We start from the raw sequence: 25,826 nt of genomic DNA, 5'->3' as shown, positions 1-25,826 counted from the left end.
TATTACACAATGGAAGAGAAAAGAGAGCAGCTTCCACTCATCCAACGCGCGAACGCAGCTGAGGAAAAAGGGAGTTGATTGTTCATTTATCCCCCTGGATTTCCTCCCTTTGCTTTTTTTTTTCTTTCCTCCAAGTTTCTACTTGACAATCAACACAATCTTTGGGAACAAATGACTATGTAATAGCAAATGTTAGCCAGTTTAACAGGATCTATTGTTGGAGAAGGTTTGAAGGGCTGATGCATGCAAGGTTAATTGTGGGGTTTTTTTAAAAAAAAAAAAAAAATTTGCATTATGTCCCAGCTGGAAAAAATAAAACAAATGTTTTGAATAGGATATAAGCTCTCATGCTTCAGGGCATAAACTAACTTCTAATTGAGAAGGTCAGGAAGAAATTTGCCCTGTGGGCAGATTGTACCATATTTGCCAACCACAGGGTTTCTTGCGCCTTTCCTTGAAGTGTCCATTACTGGACTAGGTGGACCCTTGGTCTTATCTTGTTGGTGGGGGTGAGGGGCATATAAATCTTCATGCTTTAGGGGGAAAAACAAGGGAATTAGGAAGAAACTTCCCCTGTGGGAAGGTTATTCCCCAAAGACCACTTCCTGGTTGTTGCACTTGTCCTGAATCATCCACAACAAGCCATAGGTGCTGGAACTAGGGGTGCTTCCGCACCTCCTGGCTTACAGTGGTTTCCATTCTATATAGGGGTTACAGTTGGGTTCAATGGTTGTCAGTACCCCCTCTGTAAAAATTGCTCCAGCACCTCTGCAACTAGCTTTTGTTAGAGACAGGACGCTGCACGAGATGGACCACTTGTCTATTCCTAGTCTAGCAATTCCTAATGTCGTCTTTTTTTTTATTTTTCTTTTTTTTTTTATTGAGAACGTTAATACAACATATGTGTTCCAGAGCCATAAGCAGAATGATGATTTCAGGAGAAAGGAGAGGAGGGTGTTTTCATCATTTGTTGATAGTAAATGGCCACCATGCATATTATATCTGATCTGTCTCTCAGCGAACTGGGGAGCATTCCTGAACGATACCTCCAAAGGAAGGGAGCATGGTGTCATAGTTCTTGCACACGACTCCCCAAGACTAGCCTCAAATTTGACACTGACTCGTGTGGCCTCAAGGAACTTAGTCTCTCCTTGCCTCAGTTTCCCCATCTTTGAAACGGGGGTGTGCGGAGTGATAATCTGTCTCTGTTGAGGTTTAGTTAAATGTTTCTAAAATGCTCTGGGCTCTTAATGTGTGCGTGTGAGTTGATCCAATGCACCATGATAGCCAGAGAGATTAAATTCTAACCACGTCTATTCCTATTACAATATCCAGCCACCTCCTTTCAATCACCTTTTGTAAATATTTGTTGTAATAGCTGGCTATTATCTTGCTTTCTTTAGAAATATCTGACTGGTGGTGGTAATACCTGCCAGCATAACTGCACATAGGGCCTTTCCCAAAACGCACTGAAGTCAATGGATCAGACCTCTAGTCATTAGAATGGAAGTAATAATTCATTTTTAAAAAATTAACAGAATGTTGCTAATCTGCCCAACTTACCATTTCCCCATAGTCATTCATAGAAAGGGCTCTAAATATTTGTGTGTGTGTGCCGGGGGGGGAGTTGGTTTCAGTTTTGCAAACTTCTTGCAGTAAATTGAAGCATTCAGAACTTGGCATGAAAACTGACCTTAGTTTGCGCGGGGGGGGGGGGGGGGGGGGGATTCAGATTTGAAATTCAACATTTAGGAAAATTTGCCCATAAGATAGGAACTAGATAGAGTGGTGGTTCAGCCCCTTTGACGTAAATGCCAGTGTTCCCTTTGATTTGGTCAGAATCAAACCCCAAGGATCATTTTCACTTGCAGACTGGACTGGTTCTATTTTTTCAAGGTGAAGAAACCCACAGTGTTTCTTCAGGTTTTGTTGGTTTTTTTTTTTTTTTAATGAAATTGGCGCAGTTTCACAAACCTGAGACGAAACACAAAACCCCTCTGTTTCAACGTTTCTGAATCTTTTCTGAACATCTGGTACGGCTGTAATTCTAACCCCCCAAGGCAGGAGTACAGTCCAGGGCCTGATCCTATTCCAATTGAAGTTGATAGGAAGTATACCAATGAGAACAGGATTTTGCTCCAAGGCCCCTATCCTTCAGCTGCCTCTGTGGGTACATGGACACTGCAAATTAAGGTGTAATTGTAGCATGGTTACACATACCTATGCTCACTTTAGTCCGGCTAATGCAGGTAACAATAGCAGTGAAGCCAGGGTGGCACGGGCTTAGCTCCCCCAGTGTGACCCCACTGGGAACTCTGAGTACGTATTCAGGTTGCTCGCCTGAGTTAGGGCCTGCTATTACTATTGTTATCTGTACTAGCTAAATTAAAGCAACTGTAGATATGTCTACCGTGCAATAATTGCATCCTAATTTGTGGTGTAGATGTGTCCTGTACCTCTCTGTGGAGAGGCTCCATTCAACTCAGTGGGATGCTGCAATATGCCTTTGAAGAGATACTTGTAGAACCATAACAGCCCCATCTTCTTCACTGCTGTGTCATTTCTTATCCTTGTTATGAGAGGAAGGGTTGACGACATGGTACTGGACTGGGATTCAGGACATCTAGGGCCTATTTTCTGGTCTGCCTCAAATTCCATGTATTACCATGGACTAGTCAACTCAGATTCTTTCTACAGAATCTTTCTCAGATTCTTTTTAGTGGTTTAATGAAAGAGGTGTTTTTAAAACTGATTTAGTTAAATTGGTACAAACCCCACTTTTATTTGTTTTATGAAGGGCTTACTTCTATTTTGTTTCTTACTGAATTAAATTTAAACCAAAGTAAGCCACTGTTAAGCAAAATTGGTGTGTCTATGCAGGCTTTTGGGCTTTTTAACTAAATCAGCTTTTAAACCAATTTTCAAGTAATTAGTGCAATCTTTTCATGCTGACAAACTCCTCGTCGCTTTGTTGCTGCAGTTCTTCGCCCTGTAAAATGGAGACGACAATACTTTCTTTCCCCAAAGAAGCATTGTAAGGATAAATCTATTAATGTTTGTGAGGCGTTACGAGATCCACGGAAAAGCAGTATTCGCATGACGAATGATACTTGGTATCTATTTCTAATTTTTCCTGAAATTAGATTTTTTTTTTTTTTAACCCATAAATCTTTCTTCCCCACACACCCTCCTACCCTCAGGTTCAAGATCTAGGGCCAGCATTGTTTACTTTTAGGCCCCCTTAAGCCCCTTTACACTTTCAGACTGCTGTAAAGGGGCCCGGGTCTAAATAATAACCAGGCCTCCAGTGTCTTAAACATCATTTGTTTTTTAAAAACAAAGCTTAAGAAATGTGTTTTTCCTCCTCAGGTCATGAATTTGTCAGGTTTAAAACCAGCCGCAACAAAAAAGTAAACAATCAACAGTTGTTTCTCGAACTTGTTCCTGTTCTATCATCCAAAAAAAGTTTATGATGAAGTATCAGGCATGAATACTCAGTTTATTAAAACAAAGTCAGCAAATGTTTGTTTATGGGCAAAGGGGCGGGAGGGAGAAGAGAGAGGACGTGCTGTTGTGAGCATAGGTCGAAGCATATACTGTGGTTATGCACGGGTGTGTATCAGTCTGCGTATTAGCATGTTGGAGGGTTTAGGGACTATTTGTATGGTCTGTATAATGTTGGCCGGGGGGGGGGGGTGACTGTGCCTGAACTCTGTGTGTGCTGCATATTTGGGGGGTGGGGTGTACACAGGTACTGTGTGCAAGCACTGTGTATATAATCAGTGTATGCATAGATGGGGGCCGCTATTTATGTGCATGGCTGACTGGCAGTATTGACTGTATGCAACTTATGTGGCAAATATTCATTCTGTGTAATACATTGAAAATGCCTCTGCTTTAATTAGCTGATCTACTTATTTATAGACGATAGACTACAATATCAGTATTTTCCTGCAGTAGCTACTAAGTTACTTTTAAAGCAGGTGATCTTGGGAAAGATTTAGGGTTGTCGTGCAATTTCTTGAGCAAAATTTTAATCACCGGAAGTTTTGGTTTTTTTCCCCCTGGCTTCTGTGAAGATTAACTTTTTTTTTTTTTAATTGTTTGGCAGGTCCTTTTAATTGGCTGGAAAATATTCTTCCTGTGAAGTTCCAGTGCTCTGGTGCTTGAATGAGCACAGCATCCCATTGGCTGCCCATACCACCTCCTGATTGGCTCCAGATCCTGGAGGGGGATAGATAAGGCCGGCTATAAAAGCCCTGAGCTTTGCTCTTGGTCCCCCAGTGAGCAGGAGCTAGGGGTACAAGCGGAGCAAGGCTGCAGCAGTACTAAGTCCTTGACAGACTCCTTTCTCCGTGAGTGTATCCAGATCCGCATCTTTGCTGAAGCCGAAGAAAGAAAGAAGAGACACTCTCAAAAACTTAGCGGAAACTTGTCAGAGAATGCTCCAAAAGTCAGTTATTCTCCTGCTGCTGGTGATCAGTGCTTCTGCATCCTATGAAGCCGAACAGAATGACTCTGTGAGCCCCAGGAAAACCAGGGTTGCAGCACAGAATTCAGGTAACACTCCTCAAAGAGGGCTTTAGATACGAGAGCCCTCATGTGTTTAAACTGTTGCAAATGTCTCTGCTGCTAAATAGCTAGAGACTCTCCCTTCATGGCTGTTAGCAATAAATTATATAAGCAAAAATCCTAGGAAGCTGATTCTGTGTAATATTGATGCACAGCGAAAGGAAATAATCTCATTTCAGGAGATGGTTTATAAACCAGCATGTAATCTGCAAATGTGTATATCTAAGAGATATTAAATGAGTTACATGCGCTTTTTTCCCTGTCATAAATATACTTTAATGTTAAATTCCTTGCTTATTAGCAAGTTAAAGCTCCTTCTTCGAAATATCTCTGTGTGTTCAAATGGGGGAGGAACAGGATTTTTTTTCTAATGCCACTTCAGAGAATGTAATAAGCTAAACATGTGTCCACTGTTAGCAGGTCGTCTTAATTGTCTATAGATATTGGTCAGAATGGTAACATGGAAAATATGATCAGCACACTTACCTAACTAGCCTCTACAATAGATGAGAGGAATAACTAGCAAGTCATCATTAAATGGCTATACTTCGTGTACTGTAGGTGTCCAGATGAGCTGAGCACATTTTATGTTCTCTTGAGCAATGGAAAAATAAAAAATCTGTCTTAAAATATATGGTAAAGACAGTGGGGAGGGATCCTCTAATTTGGAGCTCATTAAGAGCTGTTTTATTTTAGATCTGCAGGGCTTTGCAGTACTATATGAGGGTGTTTGCTCAATTTCCTTTTGTATTTGGTTGCTATAGAAACATAAGATCTCTCTCTCTCTCTCTCTCTCTCTCTCTAGTCCACTGTGCCTAAAACAATAAAAGCCTAATGCATATTAAACCTGCTGAAAGCAAGGTTATAATCGGAACCTATCAAAACATATAGTTATGAAAACAACTTGAGATGGCCAGAGGTGAATTAGGAATAGGATAATATCAATCTTTCTCTCCAGGTGTGTAAGTGGTATTGGAACACAGGGGCTGCATTTCTTTTTCCCTCAAAAGATAGCAGTTGTAACAGACCCCTCTTTAGATTAGGAGCTAGTTTTTGGTACAGGTTTTCCTCTTCTACTCTGCATCTAGCCTCCTGTCTCTGACATCTAATATTCTGATTTAAGACTCCAGGTTGACATTCTTTAGGGAAGTGAGTGAGTAAGTAACAAGAGATGACAAAAAGTAGTGAATATGCCCTGCACAGGGACATGATTGAACAGACCTTCAGCTTGCTAGAAACACTTAATACCTGTTAACTTTAGGGCAGTAATCTGGTAATACAGTTGGCTCATTGTTTCGATACACCCGATATCATTTTTTAATACAGAGAAATGTTATGTTCTGCCGTTTACACACATTAGTGCCTATGTCCGAATTATTTTAATTACACGTTGATCTTCATTAGTTTAACTCCCTGGATCAAATGTTTATTCTATCTTCATGAAAACCTTTATCAGAGCTCTGCTCTGCTTATGAAGATATAAATATGAAGCAAGTAACCAGGGACTATCTACGCTAGTTGAACTAATATATGGACTAAAACTTTCTTCTTCCTAGCATGATACAGTACTCTCAACAGCAGTCAAAGCTTCTCTCCCTTCACAATAGCCACAAGCATGAAAATGAAGTTATCACATTGGTTTATTTTATTTTTTTTGGCTAGTGTCCCTATGCGCTACTGTTTCCATTTTTCCCTTTCAGCCATTATATATGATCTAGATATTGTCAATTCATCCGGACTGCCTTTCAGACTAATAGTCGATCGGAGCTCCAGGGCTTTTAGCCGTCACACAATCTCCACTAGTGTTTCTCCTTCATCTGTGCCTCAGATGCACTAATTTTTTCCTAATTTTACATTAAGTAGGCTCTGCACAACCTTTACATAAAAACTGTGTAAACTCAAGAAGTAGGATAAATAATGCCTCTGGTCAATATTAAATGAAACCGACCCGTAGGAAACATTTTTAATTTGTGTGAGTCTAGGACCTGCAAGGTTTCATAGTAACAGCCGTGTTAGTCTGTATTCGCAAAAAGAAAAGGAGGACTTGTGGCACCTTAGAGACTAACCAATTTATTTGAGCATGAGCTTTCGTGAGCTACAGCTCACACTGTCCGTTAGAAGATCTGTGTTCTGTTCCAAGTTTTGCTGGTGGTTTATTGCATGACTTCAATTAATAACTTGCCTGATATATCTCTTGTTTTTACTCCCTTCTCTTCCCCCCCCCCCCCCCCCAAATATCCTGTGTCACAGGATATCACTTGACTGTGTCTGCAAGAGACTTCTGCAGCTTAATCATTGGTAACGTGCTTTGTGCCCTGAGATGAAGGGGGCTACAGAAGTGGGAAGCATTGTGTAATGTAGTAAGGTGTCCTATGCCTGTTTTCCAGCTGAAGTGGTTCGCTGTTTAAATAGTGCCCTCCAGGTGGGTTGCGGTGCGTTTGCCTGCCTGGAGAACTCTACGTGCGACACGGATGGCATGTACGACATCTGCAAGTCCTTCCTCTATAGCGCTGCTAAATTTGATACTCAGGTACAGTACAAGGCTAACCTCTTTTTCCTTTACAGCTTCCTCTTTATTCAGGCCAGGTTTACACCCTGATTTAGCAAAGCGCTTGCTTAATCCCCAGGGCCCTTAAATGCTTGGAATTGAGATTTTAATTTCTTTGGCCCTGATCCTGCAATGGGTTCTGTACAGGTCACCCGTAGTTCCTAATGGGCCTTGCTACTACTTAGATGCTCTTGTGGGAACCAGGACTTCTGCTTTTTTGGCCACAAATCTATTCTTCGGGGAGATTTTCTACAGTATGTTTTCCACAGAGTGAGTGCTGTGTGTGAGGACTTGGCAGAGGTAGCCTTGTGGGGCAGAGAGCTAAATTTCCTCTTCAGGAGGAAATATAAACGTTCTTCTGGCTGTGTAACCTGGCACAGACGTGTGATTTGAATTGGAAGTCTTCAGCCCTGGGAATGCAAAACTGGATCAGCCTGAGTCTCTGGAGCTGCAGATCCTCCCCCCCGCCCCCCCCCCCCTTCTTTTCACATGGAATAGCTAGAGAAAGGGCATAAGTAAAGGAGTGTAATCTTGGCTTTGCTGGGGATGTTTACCCTCATCTATAAAGGGGGCATAATAACCACCTCTTCCCATAGGGGAGGGTGACACGGTTTGGAAGATCTCAAGGTGCCTTAAAATGAAACACCCCACATCAGGATGTGAGCCTCAAAGCCTGCTTGGGGCACTTAGCACCTTACAGGATTGGCCCCTATATATGCGCTGTGACACCAGCATTTTCGGCCTTTTTGATGCTGTTGCTTAGATTGGGAAGCTCTTTGGAACAGGGAATAAGTATTGTGTTTGTACATTGCCCAGTACAATTGGGGACTGTTGGGCATTAATCACTATTTATATTTACAATAATTAGGAATACAAGCCAGTGGAACAAAATGCCTTGACTGTAAATGGGTTTCTTTATTGCTGAGTAAGCTTTTGACACATACCTAGCAGCAATTAGCAAAACCAGGATATTGGTTAACATTGTATGACCGACTTATGCCGTTGCACATTAAGATGCTGCTGCTTCTAAATTTGCAGGGAAAAGCCTTTGTGAAAGAGAGCCTGAAATGCATTGCAAACGGAGTTACTTCCAAGGTTTTCCTTGCCATTCGGAGGTGTTCCACTTTCCAAAGAATGATCTCAGAGGTGCAGGAGGAATGTTACAGCAAACTGGACATGTGCAGCATTGCAAAGCGTAATCCTGAAGCAATCACTGAAGTTGTCCAGTTTCCAAATCACTTCTCAAACAGGTATGTGGCTGTTTCCTTACATGAAACATACAAGAACACAGAATGAAGCACATTTAAAAGGATGCTATCAACCTGACTCTATCTTTTAATTTTTACATGTTCCAGATACAGCTCACTTTAAATAGTACTTTCTGGCCCCCTGCTCATGTTTATAAAGTTCTGTACATTGAGGGAAACTAGCTAGACTAAGAGCTCTGAAAGGCACAAAGCAAACTTAAAGCTGAGAATTCTTTGGTTAACTTTGTTATACTTCTAGTGATGGCTGTTAGATGCAACATTTTCAGACATGTAGTTGAGTGTCCCTTTAATTCTTATGTTGAACGTCTCTTAGTGAATATTGCAGCTTAATTTCCTCCCAAGGCAACTCCACCTCTCTTTGCTGAAACAGTCGCATTCTGTGTTTAATATAAATAACTGAGAATGCTTTCCTTTTAAAAAGGGCACCAGCTAAATGGCTCTTCCATGACTTTATGTTGTCATGACCCATTAGGTTGTAGGATTCTGAGTCTTCCCTACTCCTGATAAAATGGAAGGTTACTGTCATCTCAAGGAACAGGCAGGGTAAAGCTAGCGTGGGTATGTCTGCAATGTAATAATTATTTTGGCTTGGAGGGGGAGGGTTTTACCAGTATAGTTATACTAGTACAATCCCTACTGTGGAACTTATTCCCTTTCCTATATAGGAGTAAGCTATAAACACCTGTCTGACTACATCTACCCAAGGGTCGGGGTGTTGTATCAAGTAACAGGCGTACATAGTAGACAAGGCCTTAATTTAATTTGCACCCATGAAGAGTTCAAGTGACTTGACTCTCTCTACATCTTTGCACCTTGTGTGGTCACTTACACCTGTTCTACCATTTCAGAGTGCAAGTCTCGCCCCAAGGTGCAAAGCAGTGGAGAATCTAGCCCTAGGATAGGGTCGCTGTTCCTTAAGAGACCTGTCTTGGGATAAGATGTGGTAAAGGAAACTTCCACACACAGCCTTTGACTAGCGGTGAAGCAAAAGGATATTGTAACATGTTGAGTAACAAAAGAAGCAGGATTTCCCAGCTAATAGTTTACACTAAGTTCTCCTAAAGCATCCTGCTTTCCCAGCCCAAGTCCCAACATAGACACAAAATAAGAATGTGCCAGTTGGCACGGAATTCCAACAGGAAGTAGTTAAAGGGTCATGCAGCTTCCTCTGATTTAATCTCCAGTCAGTAGCCGTGAAGGAGGAAGGCCCTTCTGCCTCTAGACATGCTGTAGCTACTGAAATTAGATTTAAAAAAAAAGATTAAAATCCATTCATTTAATAAACATCAGATTGTATTTCTATCCAGTAACTTTGCGTGCTGGAGAGAGAGCTAGGGAAGGGGATAGAATCTGAAAGTTCAGTTGATGATAAACACAATATATCATCATCATCCAATAGAACCTCTTCTGCAAAGGATACTAAGTGAGCAAAACTTGACACCAGGAAGAAGAGATGTTTTACTAGGCAGTTCCCAATCACTAGCTTCTGTGGTGCATTGATACATCTGCAGCAGCATAGAATAAAATGGACAACATTCTGTCACACTTTGCATTAAGGTTAAATGTATAAATTCTTTGGCCATTTATGAACACCTCTATTGATCCTTTATGAAGGGTTAATGCGTTGTCTGCATCCAAAGAGTCTCAATTATCTAACATTAGCACTTTTTGATAACCTCTCCTGATGTACCTGTAATTAGATCTGTGCAACTAATGGATATTTTTGGTTCAACCTGAAAATGAAATTTTTCAAAATCTTTGCATCATCATGAGACATTTTTAATGTGCCAATCAGATTAAGTGAGGTTTTGTTTTCAATAAAATTGAAGGCAACTTTGAAGTAAAGTGTTTAAACTTTTTCAGAATTTTTGTTTGGATCAAAAAACAATTTGGTGACCTCAACATGAATTTACAAAATGTCTTGAAGTTGCCAAATATGCATTTTTCTCCTGGAGAAAAATAAAAATTCAGCATAAAAACTTCACCCAGCTCTACCAAAAAACATAGTACTTTGCTTATGACCTCTAACCCTTTGTAAATGTCAACTTAATAGAAAGTTTCAACCAGAACTCCCTACTGGGATCGTTTAAGTTAACCGTAGTACCTTACTCTAAACTCCCAGGCCTTTCACTTCACTCTCCAGTTGTAGCAGAAATATCAATGTGCCCTGACCTGTAGCAGTTGAAGAAGAAGCCTGCGGTAACATCTGTGAGAAAAGCACTGTGTCTTTTTCTTCTTCTTCTTTACCCTATGGCCTTCTATCCTGCTCCATTATCCTCCTGGGCAGTAGCCCCCAGGACTTCTGATACTTCTACACCTCCCTCCAGTTTGTTCTCTAGGAGATCAGTATGATTGCCCTGAACCCCCCTTGTTCACGTTTGCGCTGTCTGTTTAAGTGATAGGAAGAATCAACCCAGCTCTCTCTGCATCCCATTGAGGAGAATTCTTTTGAGCACTGTTATTTCTCTGCTTGGACTCCAAACAGAGATGTGGAAACAGATCAGCACAAATTCCTGGCTCGCTCTCTCATAAACAGGAGAGCAAGGAAAGCATACTCTCAGGGCCTTGTGCTAAAATAAAATTCCACAGTAGAGAGTAAAAACTGCAGTAAAAGGGCCTGATTAAATTAACCAACTTTCTCTTCTTCAGCATGTTACTGCTGGTTGTAAATCCTAAAAATTCATCCCACTAGGAATGCATGCATTTGTCAGGCTATTAGACCTACACTGACCTCGTTTTCTTCTTCAGCCCTTTCTAAAGACTACATAGAAGGGGGGAAAGGGTTGGTGTCAAATCTCCATAGAAGAGTCCTAAGAAGCATATAGAGATTCCTTTAGAGGAGTGGACATAGTGCTCAGTGCCAGATATTTCCGAGGAAGCTGCAAAAAAAAAAAAAAAGCCCTAAGGCAAATGATTAGGGAATAACCTTTGCATAGGGGAATTTATACTCTAGTGTGCATAAGGGTCTATAACTTATTTCTGTCCATTATTTTATGGTCTTGATATTACCCTTGTTTGTGGGGATGAAATAAGGCAGTTTACAATTTTGATGGTTCTTTACTAGAGAATAAGTCCTGATAAACCTGTGACCTTTTTGATAACTTTGCTCCTAGTCCAACACTGACTTGCCAAAAAAATCAGAGTATCATTTCTAATTTGAGCAGTAATTAGAACCCAAATGTGTGTATTTAGCGTTCAGAAACTTTACAGGAGCACAGCTAGGACTAGTAAACTAGAATTTTGTCCCAGAAACACATGTACTGTAACTCCATGAATCAAAGATGGAGATGCGTACATGGTCTCTGGGATAGAGCGCAATCTATGTAAGTTGATGCTAACGTTATAACTTGTGTATTGGCTATGAAGCTGTTACAGAGCAGGACCTGGGCCCACAGCCCCTTGCAGTAATAGCTTACAATTTCAATTCTCTCTTTCAAATGGATTTGTTCTAGCTTGGCATCAACTCTCTCTCTCTCTCCCGTGCGAGAACAAGAATATAATGGGCAGTAACTGTCTTGTTCATATATCCAGGTATTACAACAAGCTCGTGAGAAGCTTACTGGAATGTGATGAAGAGACTGTCGGCACTATCAAAGACAGTTTGATGGAGAAGATAGGACCCAACATGGCCAGCCTCTTCCATCTGCTGCAAACAGACCACTGCTCTCAAACGCACCCCAGAGCAGACTTCAACAGGAGACGCATCATTGAGCCTCAAAAGCTAAAAATCTATTTTAGGAGCCTCCGAGGTGAGGGGTCTATTCCATCCCATGTGAAACGTACCTCTTCAGAAAGTGCATAATTCCTTAGGGGAGAGAGAATGGGTGTGTAGGAGATCTAAACACGACCAATATAGAAGCCTCTTTTTCTAGGAGAGTTAATACACCCATCCAAATGTACTGTAGGCTGATTTTAATAACAATTAGAAACTGGTTTTAGATATAGTTGTTCATATTTTCTATCCCTCTCAAACCAATTTGCATGGAACTAGGCTTCTGTGTTCAATGTCCCAGCTTTCTGCCTTTGAAATTTCTCCATCTCTCTTCTCTTCCCCACCAAAAAAAAGGGAAATCATAAACCTAGGCTTTTTACAACAGTCAGTTCTTCAGCAGACACCAAATTATCAACGAACTGTAGCTCAAACACCCTTGCAGTTTAAAACCAACTCTAATAGTTTAACCTTATTAATAGGATGAGGCTGATAGGTGGTGATATCTTTAGGATAGATCCATTAAAAGCTATCAGTGGAATTTGTGTTATGAATCTGTGCTGGCCATGGACGAATATGAATGTCATGTTTGGATTCTTGGTCTCAGTGACATACAGTCTTAATCCTCTCTTGTAAAACTCCCTTACCCAGTTAATCTACCACAATCGGGTCTAGCACTTACGAAACATGGAGGACTGTTTGTTTAGCATTGCCCTGCATCTCAGTGCAAAAACGACAGCATGGGGTGCAAGACCATGTGGTGACAGCGGATTTTTAAGTTGGTCAGTCTTTGCATTGGTTTAAAAACCCCAGCATCTTTATGTACTGTATCTAACTGTTAAAAGCTTTAAAAGAATCCTTAACAAAACTGTCTTAAAACTAGAGTATTAAAGGTCTTGCTCTAACTGTGGTATACATAGTTTTAAAATCTGTCATGTACTGTACATAAATTCCAGAAGAGTCTGCTTAAAAGAAGCAGAATATAATAATGTTATTGCATATAAATTTAGTTTTGTACCTTAGCTTTATTTTTTTCCCCTGGAAACACTATCTCGGTCATGTTCAAAAGTACACATTCCTCACGGTGGCCTTTTTCTAATGAAAGAGAGAAATTGTTTAATCATGTATTAGAATTGGACCAGGCAAAAGAACTGGTGAGTAGCTATTCATACTCACCGATAGGCTGGGTTCCGACCGCCCGAGCTACCTTCAGGGGTTACCACGGTACTGTACTTGCATCCCAGCTGGAAGTCCTGCTAAAAAGCAAATCTGGGAATTGTCAAACGGCTGACAGACCAACTCTTAAATATCACGGCTGCAGCCTTCAGAAGGGTCATGTCTGAGCCACGCCAGATATGTCTAAAGGTAGCCAGGCTATCCAAAACACATGCATCACTGTGCCTGTTGCGAGCCACTTGAAGCGCAGGGCCTGCAAGCCTGCCTTTCCTATGATGCTCTTCTGAAAAAAAGATCAGAACGAGGCTTACAAGTTGGTTTTTTTGGCACGCCTAGCTGAAGGCCTCCACAGGAGCCTGTCTTGGGTTCTGTACGCCAGAAATAGCAACCTTGTGTGGTGGCTTGGGAGCAGCAGGGCTGATTCCAAAATCTACCCCGTTGGAAACTAGGTCTGGGGGGTAGCTGACTGGTTCAGCTCGTTAAGAAGCGAATCAAGTTCTGTAAAAGGCTAACGGGGGGACATCTCTCTTTGCAGAATATAAAGCAATAGAACTTCTCAACCACAAAGCCTTTAAACAATGACTTGCTGCTAATATATTAAAACCAGATGCAGTGACAGCATTTCCAGAATTGCTGTCTTCGTTAAATGTAGCCCGAAAGTGCTGTCGTAAAATTGTAAGCAGCAAAAAATGTTGCTGACAGTGATTTTTGTAATATATCTAGAGACACTCTGAATCATGCAGTCCGGTTCAAGCTAGGTGCAACAGTGTCAGGTATACTGGAATCCAGCGTAAGGAGGATGCAATCCTACAAGGTGCTGCATGCTTCCCAGTGGGAATGACGGGTGCTCAATTTTACCAGGTGCAGGTGCTCAGCGCTTTGGGAGAGGTACTTTGAGATGCACCATTAGGAAAGGGGCATTGGAACAGGAAGTCTACCAGAGTTTGGGTATCAAGTACACTACACCGTTACATAGGGGCGTGTCTACACTGGGGATTTGCTCCAAATAGAGCTACCAGTATAAGTGCACTGGAGCTGTGGTCCCTTTACATACAGAGTGCAAAACCGCTATTTCAACCAGTAAAACTCACCTTGCGAAGCAGGTCCAACACTTGCCCTCCGAACATTGTGTTGTTGGAAAATGGATTGACGGCTTTTTCCAACTATTTGTATAAACACTGCTTAAGTTTTTGTGTGTGTGTTTTTTTTCCTAAGGCTATTTAAATGCCCAACATTTTGAATGTTAAGTGGAAACTTTTTTTGGTTGTCCAATCAGATCCCCAGAAGTAGAAAACATTTCCAATCAATTCTTAACAGTTTTTCACCTGGGGAGGACAGGGGAGTGGTCCTTTCCTGAGCAACCCTATTACTGTGGTTTCAAGCAGGGATAAATCTCAGCTAGTGGCTTTACTTCCTCCCCCCAAGCAACTACTCAGCATAGAGAAAATCTAATTCACAAAAATATTTGAGCTGCTTAGTTTACGCCAAATGTCTCACTTTTTCCCCCTGGGCCTATAGTAACACCAGCACTGTACTACAGTCACATGATTTTCTGTGTAGAGTCTGACTGTTTCACACCCATTTAATCTCCAATGCTTTTTTTTTTGGTCTTGTGCTCACTGCAAAGTGATTTTCTTGGGGGTCGAGGGGCTTATCTAGAAGCGTTTGCATGATTCTCGTTGTGATTTGTTTGCACTTTAGACATGTTTGTGCCATTATAAATTTGCATTATGTATTTATAATTTAATGATACTTAGGGGGGTTTGGTTTGGTTTTTTTGACTGATTACTGGAATAAACAGTGAGCATATCTGGGATATGTCATTATTTATTGTTAAATTACATTTTTAAAGCTCCATATGTTCATATAAAGGTTATTTGAAACATATCATGGTAATGAGAGATGCAAGTTATTTTCTTTGCTTATTTTTATAATTAAAGATGCATAACTTAATATGAGGCCGATGGTGGATTCCTTCTGAGACAAAATAAAATGTTAAATTTAGTCTTTTTCTAGTGTCTGATTTTCACTAAACCTTCACTGTTTGGGAAGACTAAGATACTGCTGACTTGCACATACTTTGATTTATTGTTAAAGTGGGGTGGCAAAAAAGCCAACCAGGTAAACTTCCGATGCCCTTTCTAATGTGTTTGGAGCATTATCGGTACACAAGCTCCCGCCACTAAGGAGTTGACAGTCAAATGTCTCTGGCTGGCAAGTCCCCCATTTTGCTTCAAGCAGCATAGAATCTGGGAAATGCAACAAAATATGGTTTTGTATTTCAGTCTGTGTCTTCCTGTCATCGTGGTGACACCTTACCATGCCCCGCTATCCGAGACCTGCTATTCAAATGCCACTGTGACCCTGAGGAGAAAAGCAGGGTTCTTGCCTTGGTCTCTCCACCTTGTTCCAACGAGAGGTGCAGCTATGTTTTCTTTCATTTTAAAGTCATGGTTCCAGAGTTGTAAACCCTGAAAGTGTTCGTTAACTAATACGAGGGGAGAATATCCCATGACTCCACACTGAGGGGCTGCCAGTAGGAATACAGACAGGGGTCTGTCTACTTTCCAGCTCGTGTAGACTTACATACGAGCTCTGAATATAACCCCAGCTATGTTGTTGGGGGTCTAGCGCACGTACTTATCCATGGGCAGGAAATTAGACCCCCGGCTGCCACGTGGATTTGACACCCAGGGTACCTCTCTCTAACAAATATGAGACCCATGAACAAAGCCGATAGAGAGCACGCCGACCAATGGATTTTAAGGCCTATTTATTTTAATCTCTGCATAGCTCTCCAAGTGGTAAATCCACCCCTTCAAGAGGCAGTAGCTAGATCGACGGAAGAATTCCTCTGTCAATGAACCTAACGGTGTCTACAATGGAGCTTAAATTGGCTTAACTACCTCTCTCAGGAGTGATTTCTTCCCCCCCCCACGCCCCCTGAGCCACACCGCTACGTCCACGTACGTTTTCGGTGTAGACTAGGCTTTAGTTCCTGCTAGTTACTTTCAGCCCAAGTTCTACCTATCTCAGCGCTCATAGGGTCCTCCTCGCCCACTAATGGACTCTATCTTCACAACAGCTCTGTGAGGCGGAGCAGTGCTCTCCTCCCCGTTTGTACAGATCAGGAACTGAGGGACAAGGGACAGGTGAGCGTATAGCCCATGCTGCTGTGACAGTGTAGACATACCTCTGGGACTTACCCACATCACTCCATAGATGAGCTAGCAATTTGACCCAGGTCTCCTGCATTGCAGTCCAGTGCCATCGCGAAGGTATTCAATACATTTTAAAGGCAGAAGGATGGTCTCGTGGCCAAGTGTTTCATGTCACCTCTGTCCACAGAGCAGAAGCACCTACTGGACTGCCCATTCCAGTAACTCTGACCTCATAAGATTGGATGCTGACAGTCACCGATTCAAATCCCGCTGTTCACAGGAGACTCTTGAAGCTTTAATAGAGAGAGATTGTGACAAAGCAGAACCATTAGTAAAATGAAGGTAAAAGCACTTTTTAGAGACCATCTTTATAATAGCTCGGCTATTACAGGGAGAAGAATTTCTTATTTCAATTTACAGGCTTCCTTCATCTTATCTCATGTCACTCCAAGCACAGAACTCTAATCTACACATAGGTCAGGATCTTTCTCTAACTTTGCATGAAAGATCACAAAAATGAGGGTAGTCTTTATTGGAAAAGGAGAAGGGATGAAAGGAGACTTTGTTCACATTCACCGTTACGAAAGAGAGATCAGTCCCTTTTTTTTTACTGCCCCATAATATTAAAACAAGAGGGGGCTCAATCAAAGAAGAAAATGTATTCGAGCTGATTGAGAAAGGGGGAAATGATTTCATGAGCCACTTCCAAGTTGTTTCCATTTTTCAGGGTTCACAATAGAAACATTTTCAACTGACCGAAAGCCACGTTTTGAAATAAAAGCAGGCTCAAAATGAAATGAGCCACTGAATTTTTTTCAGCACACCCAGAAAAAACCCGTTATTCTCACAGTTCTAGTTACCACTATTAATAACTTTTGTTGCCTGTTGCAATACAAGCTAAATCAATGACGCTAAGGAAATCAGTGCACTATTGCTCTGCTTTCTACTGATGACTGATTCATAGGCTGTTTCTACTGCCAGCGATCTTACCTCAGCTATGCCTGCTGTCACACCACTGTGAGGAAAATGAGGCAATCCTCTGAAGGCTTTTATGCAAGCTGTCCAAATGCCAATTCGGTGACCCAGGTCCTTGAAGGAGCCCTCTTGTATCATACAGAAATAAAAATCTAAATAAATAAATAAATAAGTAGTTTGAAAAGCAGGAAATATTGCTGGCAGGAGTTTTCATTATACCATGTGTAACTTAAAAAGTAACTTTTTCTTTTAAAGTCTGTTTGGGATTTTTCCTTTTTTTAGCAGTTTCCATTGTCTCTTTGCTCTCAAGGCTGCAAGCATCTAAGCAATGCTTCCGCTAGGCAGGAGGTTAGTACTTCAGCTAATTATCCTTCTGCTTCCCCTTTCAAGGATCAATGCATTTTCACTACCAGGAGTAACAGCACAGTGTCATTGGTACGGATTGGGCTAATATCTGTTATTGTTCGAGAAGTGTACAATTGTTCACACTATCTGAACAGAGAGTCACCTCTGAAACTAATGTGATAAGTTTTTATATATATCATTCCTGGGCTAAAAATTGAATATGTTATTATATATATTGAAAATTGAAATATGTTATTATAAAATATTGAATATGTTAGCTTAAAGAGACTATGTATATATTCATCTGACATGCTATAGATCTTCAGATAGAAAATAACAATGCCATCTAATATTTACATCACGTTTTTCATCCTTGAGGATCCCAAAGTGACAGAAAGATGCTTACCCCTGCAAGGGCAGGAGAATAATCTATACCAGTATAAAGGGACCTTTCACTGTGTCCTCACTAGGGATTTGTACTGTCATAACTAGAGCTGGTTGGAAATTTTCCAGTGGATCAGTTCCTCCTCCCCCCATCAAAAAATGCTGATTTGAGAAAATCAAAACATTTGGCGGGAATGTACCGATTTCACGGAAATTTTTTATTAAAAAACTACCGGAGCACTCTGTTTCGACTTCATCATTTCGATTGTGACATACTTTATAATAGTCAAAATGAAACATTTCAACCTTATTGAAACCAAGAGCTTCAATAGAGTCACTTCAGTATTTCCCAAATGAATTATGAATTGTTCTGGAAATTTCTTTTAGCTGGAAATTTCAAAATGTCAGAATTTCTCGTGGAATGGAAACTCAGTTTCAACCAGCTCTAGTTATAAGTATTACAGTAAAAAAAAAAAAAAAAAAACATAGCTCAAACTGCAGTAGTGATATCAGTACAAAACTATGCCCAGATTAGGTTTTAGAAGAGTAAATCGCCTCTAAATGATGAACGTGGCTTGCAGTCAAATCACCATCATCTTAAAATGGAACAAAACAAAACAAAGGATAATTTGATTTGACTCGGGACCAAAGGATGTGATTGACTGACTGATATTGTCTATATATTTTTTTTAAAGCTTCGTTATATAACCAGGGGGAAATCATCTCAATTTTTCCTGGCCCTCACCCTTCCGGCTTTCTTTATAGTTATGAGGAGAGAGAAAAAAAGAAACAAAAAAAGAGAAACCTTTGGCACGTAAAATGACTTTGTATAAAATGGCTGGGTGTGAAGTTTGGGAACTCACTTCACTTCCTAACTCTGGGACCTTTCTTCCTTTCTTAAGAGGCTGCCGTCTATATTCATGTATGTTGTCTCTGTCACCATCTTTCAGCAAGTGTGACTTAAAATAAATTTTTTTTTTTAAAAAACTAAAGTAGGATGATGAAATATAATGCAAGGTTCAAACTGCAATGTAATCTCTAATGCCCCTTCCCATGACACAAGCAACTTGCTTAAATGAAAAGGCAGAAAAGAATTAAATGGATAAAGAGACGGCTGTTTCAACAGAAGTGTAGAATATATGGCCAAGATTTATGACAAATGATTTTGGGGGCTCAGCTTGAAATGCCTTAAAGGGGCCTGATAACCAGTGGGTGGATGCTTGGCAATTCCTGAAAATCAAACCTCGTACGGTGGTGTATGTCTGGCACTAGTCATTTATTCAAATCTTGGTCTTATATGCGAGTAAGAGTCGCAAGTGCAGTTACGTCAGCGAGGATAATACGGCCAGGGCTAGAAATCCACATATTTCAGGGCAGTAGAATATCACTTGCTAGGATCCTGAAGCAACACCCCAATTGCACAATTATGGGAGGGCGGGATTCACCTTCCATTGGAACATCTGGCTACTTCTGGTGACAAGAATAGAGGGAAGCCTGGTCTGTCCCAGTCTATGTTCCTGAAAATGCCACCAGTGAAGTCAAAATAACAAATGCAAACCGGATTCAAATCACCATGCACTAAAATGGGTGTCACACTATTGCAGATACTACATGAGCTGTGGAAACTTGCAGTGCACCTTAGTCTCACACAGGACAACATCTGGAAGGGTCACGCCCCCTGGGATGTTTGGGCCCTATGGAAAGACAAGGTAGGACTGCTAGTAGTCTGTTGAGCCCCAGGCCACCCTAATGCTGTTTCTCCTGAAATCAGTGGAAGTACTGGATGAGCAAAGACTGCAGATTGGGCTCCACATTTTTAGCAAGGTGGGGAATGCGATGGCAACGGTTAAATTTCACTTGGGCCATTGCAAATGTGGTCAAACATTGTCCCTTTTACCAAAGCACAAATTTTACAAAAATAAGCAATGCCTCCATTATCACCAGAAGCCAATATAATTTATCAATGGAGCAGTTTCACCCTTTTGACATCAGTGCTCACAACGGAGGGTCTGGGATTTTCAAACGGAGCTATGGGAATTGGGCATCTCTTTTGAAAATCTCAGCCAGAGGCCCTAAAGAACCTCATGCAGTTTTAGTCCTTGGTTATAATACCTACTTACCTCGACCAGAGGCTCAGAGTAATTGATGCTTGCCAAGCCATTTAAGATGCTGAGATGAAAAGCACTGCAGAAATGTGTAGCATTTTCATTCCTACCCATAGCTGGAAAAGCTAATGGAACTTATACAAATACACAGGAGGATACGATTGTTTGTACGTACACACGGGATTTTTCTCTTATTTCTTTCTTTGAGGATGAAATGCCAAGAGAGATTCAAAAGTAAGGAGGGAACGGAGGAATTTGGTGCAGGAGAGAACATCTACACAAAAGCGATAATAGCAAGACAGACTTGAGGGTCAGAGGAGAACAGTTCCGTGGTAGTTGGCCGACTCAATACAATCAGACCTACTTTTCATTCCAATCTTGGCCCCTGAGCACGTGCCCAGGAGTTGGATGGGGAATTCCTCGGGGGTTATAGAACAACGCTGTGGAGCTACTTTGTGGCTGATACTCCAATCTCAGGGGAATGCCCTCGGTGGAGGGGACCGGCCAGCATGGCAGATACACCTGCTCGACCCCCAGCTTCCCTCTCTGTGGCAACATGCAAGGAGACCCCACAGAACTGGGCTGCATGAGCTCCCCAAAACTGGCCTCATTCTGAAGCAAGAAGTCCCTCAACAGCCAAGGAGAGTCAGGATTTGCCCCATACCAAAGCACCGTTAACTTTGCCTTTCCATACCGCTGTGTGTGTCCCAAAGCTGTGTGCATACATTAGCAAATTATACAGCCAACCCCGCCCCCACCAGCGATGTAGGTAACTGTTACACTCATGATATAGCTGGGGAAACTGAGGCACGGGGCGATTAAGCGACTTGCCCAAAAGCCTGTGGCAGGACCAGAACCCAGTTCTCCCCATGCACAATCCTGTATTGTAACTGCTAGACGATGCTCCCTCTTCTGCCTTTATAATGAAGTAGAATAAAAACCAGAAATTGTTTCAATGCCTTGCATTGTACAATCTGACTTCTACTTTCTTTCTCCCACCCTTTGCCTGTCTCTACTAAGACTATAAACGCTTCAGAGCGAGAACTACTTACTGTTTGTGTGTACAGCACCTTGCAACAAAGGGTCCTGATGTAGATCCCTGATCTAGGCACTCCTGTAATAAGAAAAAACAACCTGATTATACCGCACCTCTGTTTATAGGGAAATCTGTCCTGTGAAAAGTATTTCCACAGTATTTTCTCTCCACCACTTCCTGGGGTGAAAATTCCAGTTGTGTCCGTTGAGTTTTGCTCAGGGTTATTTTTTTGTCTCGGGAGTTGGAGCATTTTGTTATGAAAACAAATCATTATTCTTTTCTCGATACATTGTTTTGATTGGAGTAATCAACCAAGCTCCATAAAATCATCAAAGATTTGCTGCCAATCACACTGAAATCCTAGCACAATTGTGCTCTCAGCTGGGGAATTTCTACAGTATGAACAAGCAGAAAAGGGGATTTATTCCAATTATTTAAGGGTTTTTTTTTACTGCACTGATAATTAATCCTGATAGTTATTTTAAGAGGATTTAAAATATTTTTCTAAGTGCTGGTATGGTTAACTGTTTCATACCTGTTTTTCACGATTACTTCTGTTCTTCAGCTACAAATATGTACTGTATATATATGCCTTCTGTATGTTATTGTTAATGATCTTTTGTATCATTTAATGCCTAGAGACTCCAACACAGGATCAGGGTCCCATTGTATGCCATACAAACAGAGCATTATGCAATCCCTGCACCAAAAAGCTTACATACTTAATGGACAAGAAAACATACAAGCAAGAGGAAGAACGACTAGCTCGGTTGTTGTGGGGTGTCCACCCTCACCTCCCAAAACTACTGAATTAGCAAACAGTTTCAATTTTACCCTTATTGAATTTTGTTCAACCGTCAGGCAAGGCAGAGGAACAACACTGTGTTTTATATCCAGACCATGAAGGAGACATTCCTGCCTGGGGTAAATCTTTCCTTCCTCTGGGTAAAGCCACCATCTCAGGAAAAGACAAGGCAAACTATTAATTTATAACGGATTGCCAGAGCAGAATGGGTTGCCTTAAGACAATCAGAAAGTCCCCCAAGTAACGCAGAAAACACAATGACTACATAGGAGGAGCGATGAATACAAAGCAGCACAAAGACGCAAGAGCAGCTTCCTCCCCGTCACTACCTTGGGACTGGAGAAGCAAACTCTGCGCAAGATGTGTTGATGAGTCAGTCACAACCCACGCTTTCTGACATGGCATGGTTAAGGCTTGATTGATGTTATTCAATAAGACAGATGTCTTATCGCTGTACCACAGGAAGGGACTTCAGGCAGATCCACCCATGAGACCTCAGGGGAAGACACTTGCTCCTGAGCTGTATTCTCAGGTCAAGGAGCAAACTTCCCTTAATGACGGGGAGTGGTACATTCTGTAAAAAGAATGAGATTAACAGAAGGACGATATTGGTTTTTCCTCTTGGCTTTAGCAAGGACTTTTGCACAGCTTCCAGCATTGTGAAGCTTTATCCTCATTGAGGACCAGTTATGAGGGATGCTGAGCTTTCTTAGGGGAGACAGAGCCTGAATTTTAGCCCTCCTGTTGCAAGATTTATTACAGAATGGATCAGAGAAGGGAACCAAACTTTTAACTCAAAACCTACATGAGATGGGATCTCTGGATCCTAAGCGTTCCTGAACTTTGGGCAAGTACAGATCTAGGCTAAGATTTTCCCAAGTGACTAGTGATACTGATTGCCTCCATTCCCAACCTGAAACAATTAAAAGGGGCCAGACTTTTAGAGGAAGGATGCTCAGTGCTTTGTCTTTTTGGAAACCCAAAAAAGTGAGGCGCACAAAACCACTAGTCATTTGGGAAAATCTTAGCACCAATCCTATGTCTACAATCATCAACATAAGCCACACCTAATATCACAGCCCCTCTTACTTATGTTGTAACTACCACTTCTTTGCAACTGTTTGATGGAATTGCCTTCGACTGACACTCGATGCACTCCCAAGTTCAATGCCAGGCCTTGATTAGAATCAATAAAGCCCTGCACAGCTTGGAACCTGGCTAATCTTTGAGATGTCAACAACTATGTCTTGTTACCTGTCACCTGAGTTTAAAAAAAAACCTCCAAAAAAACAGGGTGCAGACAACTCGGAATCCTCAGTAAAGGCCTCTGTGCTCTGGAACCAATCTTTTGCCACTGAGCCATGGCTATGGAGCAAGAAGCATATATTTATTCAGTATTTCTGCTGATTAGGTTCAGTAACTGAGCAGGTGTTCAGACAGGACAGTGATAGCAGAGAATTGCCTGTTTTGTAAGCAGCTGTGAGCAATAGATTGGTTATTCTTTGCAAACATCCCCAAATATTGATACAATAGTCACGATACGATCGTATAAATAACCCTCATGGCTTTCTAAATTACATGTGTACACTTACATGGTGGCCTGGTGTGATGCCTTGTCCTGGGTACCTCTCATGCATACTGCAGTTCCTTATGGAAATAGTAGATATTGTTCTCATGCAGGGATATACTTCTCACTCAGTGATACATTTCTCACGCTGAGTAAATAACGAGCGGTTCTCATAGCCCTGAACTGCCTTTAATCATGTACACATTTCTCATTGCAACAAGAGAGCTCGAAGATAACAGCAGTATCTTATTGCCTTCCTCCCCAACTGAAATCCTGGGAGATATTCCAGCCCACAAGAAGTCAGAGTCACCTCTGGTAGGAATCCACTGAATTTACACTAACAATGGATTTGGTCCAAGGAATTTATGAGAGGCAAACTTTGCATAGCACCCTTCCACCGCTGCTCTGGCTGTGGCATTCCAGGCATTTTGTGCAGCCGGATTCTGGCCTTTGAAACAGAAACAGCCACCATAGGGCCAAAGCCTCTGCTGGTGTAAATCAGTATTGCTCCAGTGGTTTCCATGAAGCTACCTTAATTTACACGGGCTGAGACTCTGCCCTTCACCAATGCCTTCCTTTCCTGGGCAGCTCATCTCCACTTTGTTTAGTATAGTTAGTGAGCTGAGGCCTGTAACTTTTGGTTCTGCTTTCTGGTCTTCTTCCCCCTCCCAGACCTCCAACAACAGATGCTCTGAGTGCATTCAACCTTTGTGAACTTCAAAATAATATATTAAAATGTGGCTGTGCCCAATCAATGGGCCCTTGTGCCCAATAAATGCCCCAACAGGGAGAGAGACCGGAGAAATTAAATAATAAGCTTGTAAAAAACCCATGCCTTCCTTGCACCTTTTGGTTTAATTGGTTACAGTCTGTAAAATAAATTGAGGCTGTAAAATGTTTCATGTGCTCTTGAAAGTACAGTGTAGTCTAAGGGTGGCAGAGAGTCAGGACTCCATTCTCTGCCAGTGACTCAATGTGGGACCTGAAACACACGACTCAGCCCCTCTAGGCCTCAGTTTACCTCTCTGTAAAGCGGGGGTATTATTTCTATACCTCACAGTGCAGATTGCAAGGCTTAGCAGAATGAATGGGAAGTGCTTTGAGATCCACAGCTGGATGGCGTGGCAGAAAGGGAAAGTGTCACTGGAGCTTTTCTGGTGGTACCACTATGAAAAGAGACAGCACAACTTTTAACTGATTTACTTTTTAAACTAACTTAGGCCCAGATTCGGAAAAGATATTTGGGTTCCTAACTTCCACTGAAATCAATGGAAGCTAGAAACCTAAATACCTTTAAGGATCTGGATCTTACAGAGGGCTTGTTGACATGGGGACACACGAGAAAATTAATCTGAATTAAATAAAGATGTGAATTTTAACGTCGTTTATTTAAACTGCATTAACCCCCTATGCGGGCACACTTGTTCAGAACTGAAGTGGCTTTAATCGGATTTAGCTTAATTCCCTTCCAAAGTGAATTAAACTGAATAAAATTAAGGCCACTTTAATTCTGAAAAGAGCAACCACATCGGGACTTAATGTGGTTTAACTAACCCACTTTAAATTTGCATCTTCATTTAATTCAGATTAACTTTCCTGAGCATCCCTGTGTAGACAAGCCCTTACTACCAATGGGCAGATGTGGTCTGAGCCAGCCAAATCAATGGTCTATTAAAGCATCCCAGCGAAGAAACAATACGACTGAAGATGAAGAAGAGGTGCTAGCTTTATTTTATTGAAAAACCTTATCGCTCACCCCATGGAGACGGAAGGAGCCAGGGAATTTATTACACCGCATCAGTGCGAAGATTTCTCCTGGCAGCTCAAGGACTTGTCAGGAAATGATTAAGAAAGCAGAGGAAATTAAAGTCAGAGAGTTTTGATCCCAGTCACATTTCTCCACCCCTGCCCACAATCCCCTTTGACGTGGGAGAAGGGAATTGCTCAGAGCTCAGCTTAATGTCAAAGGGCAACACCTCAGAGCAAGAAATATACTGGATGCCAAATGGAAGCCTTACCCATCTGACGAACCAAGCTTCTCGTTTGCTTACGTTGTTAAGTATCTCAAGATAGGAGCCATCACCTTGTTATCAGCAACCGGCTGTCAACGCCTAAGGAATACGGATGCGGCACCCTGACATTGTCCTACTTTAACACCACCAAGAAACCACTGAA

At 41.6% G+C, this 25,826-nt stretch overlaps 1 protein-coding gene and 1 long non-coding RNA gene across 4 annotated transcripts in view; one reads left to right on the top strand and one right to left on the bottom strand.

Moving 5' to 3' along the window:
• Nucleotides 1-15,277, top strand: part of STC1 (stanniocalcin 1) — a 194,966-nt gene extending 179,689 nt beyond the window's left edge. For both annotated transcript variants that reach the window (XM_048829115.2, XM_075123461.1), the window contains exons 3-6: nt 4,112-4,560; nt 6,960-7,102; nt 8,159-8,370; nt 11,920-15,277. In XM_048829115.2, the coding sequence (XP_048685072.1) occupies nt 4,443-4,560; nt 6,960-7,102; nt 8,159-8,370; nt 11,920-12,190 (744 nt within the window). In that variant the 5' untranslated portion in view covers nt 4,112-4,442 and the 3' untranslated portion in view covers nt 12,191-15,277. The remainder of the gene's footprint in view (nt 1-4,111; nt 4,561-6,959; nt 7,103-8,158; nt 8,371-11,919) is intronic.
• LOC125626326 (uncharacterized) overlaps nt 13,130-25,826 on the bottom strand; it is a 73,140-nt gene continuing 60,443 nt past the window's right edge. For both annotated transcript variants that reach the window (XR_012666141.1, XR_007353740.2), the window contains 4 exons: nt 21,296-21,357; nt 17,425-17,561; nt 16,480-16,727; nt 13,130-13,192 (listed from right to left, as the gene is read on the bottom strand). This is a non-coding gene — a long non-coding RNA (uncharacterized LOC125626326). The remainder of the gene's footprint in view (nt 13,193-16,479; nt 16,728-17,424; nt 17,562-21,295; nt 21,358-25,826) is intronic.

The sequence above is a fragment of the Caretta caretta genome, chromosome 26 (genome assembly GCF_965140235.1).
Source record: "Caretta caretta isolate rCarCar2 chromosome 26, rCarCar1.hap1, whole genome shotgun sequence".
Classification (NCBI taxonomy): Eukaryota; Metazoa; Chordata; order Testudines; family Cheloniidae; genus Caretta; species Caretta caretta.
The sequence above is the reverse complement of the archived record's forward strand: the minus strand, read 5'-3'. Positions and strand labels throughout refer to the sequence as shown.